The 6,726-nt window shown below is 65.9% G+C and overlaps 1 protein-coding gene across 1 annotated transcript in view; it reads left to right on the forward strand.

The window, feature by feature from the left end:
* The window catches only part of TRAF7 (TNF receptor-associated factor 7, E3 ubiquitin protein ligase), a 12,621-nt gene that overhangs the window by 1,325 nt on the left and 4,570 nt on the right, over positions 1-6,726 (forward strand). Inside the window, exons 2-8 of the mRNA XM_010839825.1 lie at positions 1,183-1,298; positions 1,559-1,616; positions 3,096-3,187; positions 5,495-5,611; positions 6,018-6,110; positions 6,252-6,371; positions 6,548-6,672. Coding sequence (XP_010838127.1) covers positions 1,221-1,298; positions 1,559-1,616; positions 3,096-3,187; positions 5,495-5,611; positions 6,018-6,110; positions 6,252-6,371; positions 6,548-6,672 — 683 coding nt within the window. The 5' untranslated portion in view covers positions 1,183-1,220. The remainder of the gene's footprint in view (positions 1-1,182; positions 1,299-1,558; positions 1,617-3,095; positions 3,188-5,494; positions 5,612-6,017; positions 6,111-6,251; positions 6,372-6,547; positions 6,673-6,726) is intronic.

The following is a 6,726-nucleotide window of genomic DNA, read 5'->3' on the forward strand; positions in this document are numbered from 1 at the left end:
GGGAGGCTGCTGGAGGTCTCCCAAGGTGCAGAGGTCATGCGGGCTTGGTGAAGGGGCCTGGGCGTGTGGCCTTCCTCCCTGTGCAGGGCTCTCAGCACAGCCGACTGCCGTCGGGGACACGGTGCTCCTGGCTGCAGACGCAGCAGGTCCTGACTGGGGGTGGCGGGGGGCGGTGGAGTCTGCTGATACGGCCACCTCAGTTTAGTTCAGTTCAGTCACTCAGTCTTGTCGACTCTTTGCAACCCCATGGACTGCAGCATGCCAGGCCTCCCTGTCCATCACCAACTCCCGGAGTTTACTCAAACTCAGGTCCATGGAGTCGGTGGTGCCTTCCAACCATCATCCTCTGTCGCCCCTTTCTCCTCCTGCCTTCAATCTTTCCCAGCGTCAGAGTCTTTTCCAGTGAATCAGTTCTTCACATCAGATGGCCCTGTCAGGGTGGGCACTATCTTGGGAGTGGAGCTGCCCTCCTGGAGGGCCCGTCCTCTGTGGGCGGCTGACGGGATCTGCTTACACCCAGGCCTGGCTAGCTCTCCCTGGGCCCACCCTAGCTCCTCTCTTATTGGGTGGGAGTCCCCAGAAACCGGGGGTGATGCCCACAGCACCGTCTCTCTGCTACCTGCTTACCCCAGCCCTTGAGATTGAGTCACTCTGGGGGGCAAGCAGAGTCATGCTCTGTTCCTGGGGTGGGTGACCTGCACACCATCAAGAGCCTGAGCTCTGCGCTCCTCTCCTGCCTGAAGGGGCTTTCTGTGTGTGGTGTGGCTGGTGAGGGGCGGGGCACCACCCAACAGGTCCCCTGGGGCGTGGCCACAGCTGCCCTGGCAGGAAATAGCCTGAGGCTGGCCCAGCCTTGGCCCCAGGGGCATCCTGACCTTGGACCCCGGGGAGCAGACAGAGCAGGAGTGAGGAGGTGGGTGGCAGAGCTGGCTGGCTTTTCCCAAGGGCTAAGCCTTGGAGCAAGGTGGAACTGAGCACCAGCTCCTGCCCCCCCCACAACCCCCGGGCCGCCTCCTTCCCTCCGGCCTGTCTACACCTGGGGCAGGTGGGAGGGGAGGGGGCTTTGACTGCAGGAACCCACCCTTGTTGGGATTGGTGGTGGAGCCAGGCCGGCCGGAGCAGCCCTGCCAACCAGCAGGGCTTGGGCCACCGTCTGGAGCCCTGTGTCTGTTCTGCCCACAGGGGACGCCGCCCGAGGAGCCTGGATGCCGCTCTAGAGCATGAGCTCGGGCAAGGGCGCCCGCTACAACCGCTTCTCCGGGGGGCCAAGCAACCTTCCCACCCCAGACACGGCCGGGGTGAGGGCCAACCCCAGGGAGGGTCGCCTCTGGGCACGCCTCGTGCTCACCCCACACGCCCAGGGCCCTGGGGGGCTTTCCAGAACACCCAGTCCATCCCTGGAGGTCCCTCGGGTGGGCTGTGCCATGTGTGTGGTTGGTGTGTCTGCGAGTGTGTGTGCACGCGGGCTCCTTAGTGGGACAGCGTGCCAGCCCGTATCCACATGTGTGGCCACATCCTCCGCGGGGTCGGGGCCGAGTCACATTCATTCTCTCTCCAGACCAGAATGGAAACCACGTTCGGTCCCGCCTTTTCGGCTGTCACCACCATCACAAAAGGTGAGCCTGGGAGCCCAGACCAGCCTGGGCCAGGGAAGCAGTCCACCATCCCGCTGCCTGCCCCCAGGTCCCCCTACACCTCCTTGCGGAGCCCTGCCCTCCGCCTCTCTGAGTGGGCACCATTTCACACCCCGTCCCTGATCAAGTGACCCCTGACTCATCCCAGCCCAGGCTCTTAGGGTCGGGCTCGGGGACAGGCCGGGCCTGGGATAGTGGCAGGACAGACTCCTGGGCTCCTTCCTGGAGTCCGGTCCCTTGGGGAGCCCCCAGCGTGTGTGTCTGGGAGGTGGGGAGGAACCAGCACACGAAGGCACAGCCTCTTCCCTGGAGATGGCACGTGGCCCCTCCGGGCAGGACCGCTCATCCTTTTGCCTCTTCAGGGCTCTGCCTCTCCTCGCAGCACACACTTGCGTGCTAAGTCACCTCAGTCGTGTCCAACTCCGTGACCCCATGGACTGTAGCCCACCAGGCTCCTCTGTCCTTGGGATTGTCCAGGCAAGAACACTGGGGTGGGTTGCCATGCCCTCCTCCACGGGGTCTTCCCCACCCAGGGATTGAACCCATGTTTGCTGTGGCTCCTGCATTGCCGGCAGGTTCTTTACCACTGAGCGAGTGGGAAGCTCCACCTCAGAGTGCACCAGCTGCTAATTAAAGTAGTGTTTTAGCTGCTTCTCCAGGATTTTCTCTGGATACACTTGGTGGTGGGGCCGCCAGCCCACCGCGCACGTCTGCTGGCCCAGGATCCTTGCTTCTGCCAAATGACCCCCCAACCTGGGGGCTCTAAAAGAGCCCTCTTTTTTTTCCTTAAATGTTCTTTTCTGAGGGAAAAGCAAATACACATCCCCCCCACCCGCGTCTCTTGGGTCTCTGATTTCTCATCAGCCTTTAGAAGCTGCGTGGCACGCTGCCTTGGCAGACAAGAGCTCCCAGGCAGAGGCCGACGGGGCCTGTCCCACCCAGCACCCCCTCAGTGTTGGGGCGGGGCAGAGCCAGCAACCAGGCCTGACCAGCTGCCCCGCCCAGGCTGTCTGATTCCAGGCAGGGACCCAGGGCCACTCACAGGGCAGCCCACTGAAGCCTGGATTATGCAGCCATGCCTTCGGGGCTGTTGCGACATCTGGGCCCGGGTGGGCCCGAGACCAGTGGGGGCCATTGTGCGTCTCCGGCTGCTGCCTGCAGCAACTCAGAGGGGAACCCCTGTTCCCACATGGACCCCTGCCCAGTGCCTTCTCTGGGCAGCTGAGGTGACAGGCAGGAGGAGGTGGGCGGAGAGGGGCCTGGACCACCAGGCTGCTGTACCAGCTGAGGGGCCGCAGACCTCTCTGCCTGGGGGCGGCAGGGCGGGGGCAGGGGGCTTCTAGGCTCAGTGCCAGGGCTGTCCGGGGCGGCCCCCGCCTGGCCCACGTGCAGAAGCGTCCGCAGCCCGCCCTGGTAGTCCGGCCTCCCCGCACTGCCCACCGTGGCCCTTTCTCTTTGCAGCCGATGGGACCAGCACATACAAACAGCACCGCAGGACGCCCTCTTCCTCTAGCTCCCTGGCCTACTCCCCGCGGGACGAGGAGGACAGCATGGTAGGTCTGCGCCGCGCTCCTCTCTGCCCTCGGGAGCGGGCCTGGCAAGAGAGAGGCCCAGGAGGAGCTGAAGGTGGAGGCTTAGCTGGAGGGAGCGCCTCGAGCTCAGAGGTGAGGGTGGAGAGAGCGGTGAGGCCAGGGCCCAGCGCGGCGACACCCCAAGACCTGAGCCCCTGTGGCCGGGTTTCCAGAGGGGCGAGGGGCGGCTGGGCTGGGTGGTGTGGCGCCCGCAGGTCTGGACGTTTGACTTCCTCTTGTGGGGGTGGTAGGAGCCACGGAACGTTCATTCAGGAGGGTGACCAGGTCTGATCCCCATCTTTGAAGCTTTCTCTCCTACTGAGTGGAGACTGTGTGTGTGGGTTGCTGGGTGCAAGCAGGGGCCCTGAGCCTGGGGGTCCTGACCACAGACAGGAGTCAGCAGGTAGGCCCGGGCGGGGGTTACCGATTTAGGGGTTTGGGGCAGAGTTGGAGCTGGGTGTCAGTGCCCAGGCCATGGGGCCAGGGTCACAGTGGCCATTCCCTGCCAATCTGCCCACTGGCCCTTCGCTAGGCTCTGGGGCTGCAAGGGGAAGCAAAGGTGGGCCTGGGTAGCGGGCCTGGGGCGCAGTCACCCTCGGGCTCTTCACTCTCGCCCACCTCTCTGGGCTGCCCCTGCTTTGCCTCGGACCTCCCTCTGGCCAGCTGTACAGCCCTGCTAACCCCCCAGCACCCAGGCTTTCTCCTCAGTGGCCAGCCTTTGTTTTCTGTTTAATAGGACAAAAAAAAAAGTATTTCTAATTATTCAAAAAACACACTCATGTGCCCAGAACAGCACTAGGCCCTCCCCAAGCACTCGCCCCCTCCCCTGGGCTCTGCCTGCCTCTGTGTCTGGGGCCCATGACGTGCCCAGGGCCTGTGATGTGCCCAGGACCTGTGACGTGTCCAGGGCCCGTGACGTGTTCATGGAGCAAGGCTGGAAGCAGTAGGCCTGCCTGCCTGCCTGGCTGGGCCTTGAGGACAGTGGATTCCCTGTGAAATCCTTGGGTTTTGGCGGCTTCTGGATGTGGGCACGTGCTGTGAGGGCCCGGAGCTGCGGCCACCTGGACACCAGGTCTTTGGCGGCTGTCGGCCCCCCCCGGGCCACGCCCGCTGCTGGCCCTGAGGAGCTGGACCTTCCCGGGCCCTGAGGTTTGGGGCCAGTGGCCCTGCCCCCGGCCCAGACCTGCAGCTGCCCCTGCACTCAAGGGGAGTGGGGTCCCCACAGCGGGCAGGCGGCCAGGGGGAGAGAGTCTGGCCAGCCCACATGCTTGGCCCCCCCTCCCGCCTGGACCTGTTCTTGCCCTCTGGTTTCCATTGCTACCCTGGGGATGGTTTGACTCACTTCCTCTGACTTTCCCCTCTCGCTCCTCACGTGGTGTTTCCATGCAAACGTGCCACTTGGGCTGCCGGGTGCTGCCCTGGTGAGGGAGGTGCCCGTCTGTGGGCACGCTGGGCACACGGATCTCTGCCGCCCGCACGCCGGGAAGCCGGGCCCTGGCACTACCCGGCCAGCCTCCCTGGGCCCATAGGGGTCTTGTGCCTCGGGCTGGTGGGGAGGGGACCCTTCCAACTGTCTATGCACCCGCCATGGCTTGGAAGGAAGCAGCCGGGCCCAGAGGGGCTGGTGGGCTGGGCGTGGAGGCAGGTGGTTTATGGCTCTTGAATGAGGCTTTGGGAGGGTGAGAGAGGAGCATGGGAGTGACTGGAGCAGTTGCTCTCGTAGGATCTCTCCTGGAGGATTCTGGGCCCTGAAGGAAAGAAGGGACGGTGCCCCTTGTCCTGGCGCACCCCTCCTTGTGTCTCTGGAAGCTCAGGCAGAGTCCAGCACCTGTGCCCCTCCCCCCTGCTCTCAGAGGCTGGGCTGGGGTTTGGTGGGGGTGTCCACCCTACCCCGGGAGCCTCCCTGGCTTGGGCTACTGTCCCCAGGCAGGACAGCCCGTGGGCCCCTGGAGCCCTGCAGCCAGCCTTCCAGCCCCTCCCTCTGGCACTCTGGGGGCCGTGGCCACCCCCGCCCTGGGATTGGCTGGTGGAGGTGCCCCCTCTGCGGCCCACATTCCCTCACGGGAAGCAGGAAGCAGGCCGAGCGTGTCCTCGTAGAATTGAATAGCAGGAAGTCTCTCCATTTACACAAAGAAAGTTGGCAGACGTGAGCGGGCGTCCTGACGGCAGGGCCAGGACCGTGGGGCCGGCTTCGCGCCCTCAGCACACTGGGGACTGGGCCGGCGCCCGCTGGGCCAGGGGTCCTGGCCCGGTCCTCCCGCCTGCTGATGGTCGGCCCCCTGCCCGCAGCCCCCTATCAGCACGCCTCGCCGCTCCGACTCAGCCATCTCCGTGCGCTCCCTGCACTCTGAGTCTAGCATGTCCCTCCGCTCCACGTTCTCGCTGCCGGAGGAGGAGGAGGAGCCGGTAGGTGTGGCCGGTGGGGGGCCCTCCCCGTGCCCGGCGGTGGGGGCCCCTTCCCCTCAGGCTCCCTGTCCGCACAGGTCCACATCGGGGACTTGGGGGCCCAGACTGGGTCCCCCAGGCACGTTCTTCTCTCTCCCCGTCCCAGGGGCTGCCCGGGGACCAGCTTTCGGCAGGAAAGGCGGGGCCCACCTGGGGCCCCTTCTGGTCTGAGTCCCAGGGAGAGGGTGGGCACAGCTGGAGGGCCTCTCCATGCGCAAGTCCCCTCGAGCCCTAGGCCTCAGTGGGCTCCCCTCAGGACACACCCTGGCCGAGGTGCTCTCGCCCCAGGAGGGCAGCCCGGCCTGCGGGACGGGGAGTTGGGTTCCCGTAGCCCTGGCGCCCCTCACCCCACCCTGCTTGGTTCCAGGAGCCCCTGGTGTTTGCCGAGCAGCCCTCGGTGAAGCTGTGCTGCCAGCTCTGCTGCAGCGTGTTCAAGGACCCCGTGATCACCACGTGTGGGGTGAGCTGCCCTCCCAGCCTGTGTGCTCTGTGAGCCCCGAACCGTGAGGCACCCGGTCTGGCCGCCCAGCACGTGCCCTCTGCAGTGGGCGAGGGGTGGGGTCCCTGCGGCTGCGCCCCCACCTGCCCGTTGTCCCCACAGCACACCTTCTGCCGAAGATGCGCCTTGAAGTCAGGTAGGACCCTCTCAGCCCAGGCCCGGCCATCCGGGTCCCCAGTGGCGGGGAGGTCCCTCTGGGGAGGTCCACCCGGGGCCCAGCTCTGATGGAGCCCCCTAGTCCTCTGCCACCGGCAGTTCCTGGCCAGCGCTCAGGCCAGGCTCGGGGCCTCCCCGCAGCGGGGGTGGGCGAGACCCCCAGGTGCAGCACCCGCTGTCAGGGCTGCTGGCCTCGGGGACTCAGGCCTTAGCCGCTGGCCCTTTCCACGCTCTGTCCCCAGCCCCCCGGCACTACCCCAGACTCCTGGGTCCACCAAGAGGCCTCTGTCGCCACTGCTCACCTAGTGGTGGTCCCTGGTGGCCCAGCCGAGCGTCCCTTCCTGTTCTGGGAGCCCCAGAGGGGAAGGTAGACGCCAGGATGAGGCCCCTGGTGTAGGCTCAGCCCACCCAGCCGGGGAGC

Source organism: Bison bison, unplaced genomic scaffold (assembly GCF_000754665.1).
Source record: "Bison bison bison isolate TAMUID 2011002044 unplaced genomic scaffold, Bison_UMD1.0 scf7180017846459, whole genome shotgun sequence".
NCBI classification, from domain to species: domain Eukaryota; kingdom Metazoa; phylum Chordata; class Mammalia; order Artiodactyla; family Bovidae; genus Bison; species Bison bison.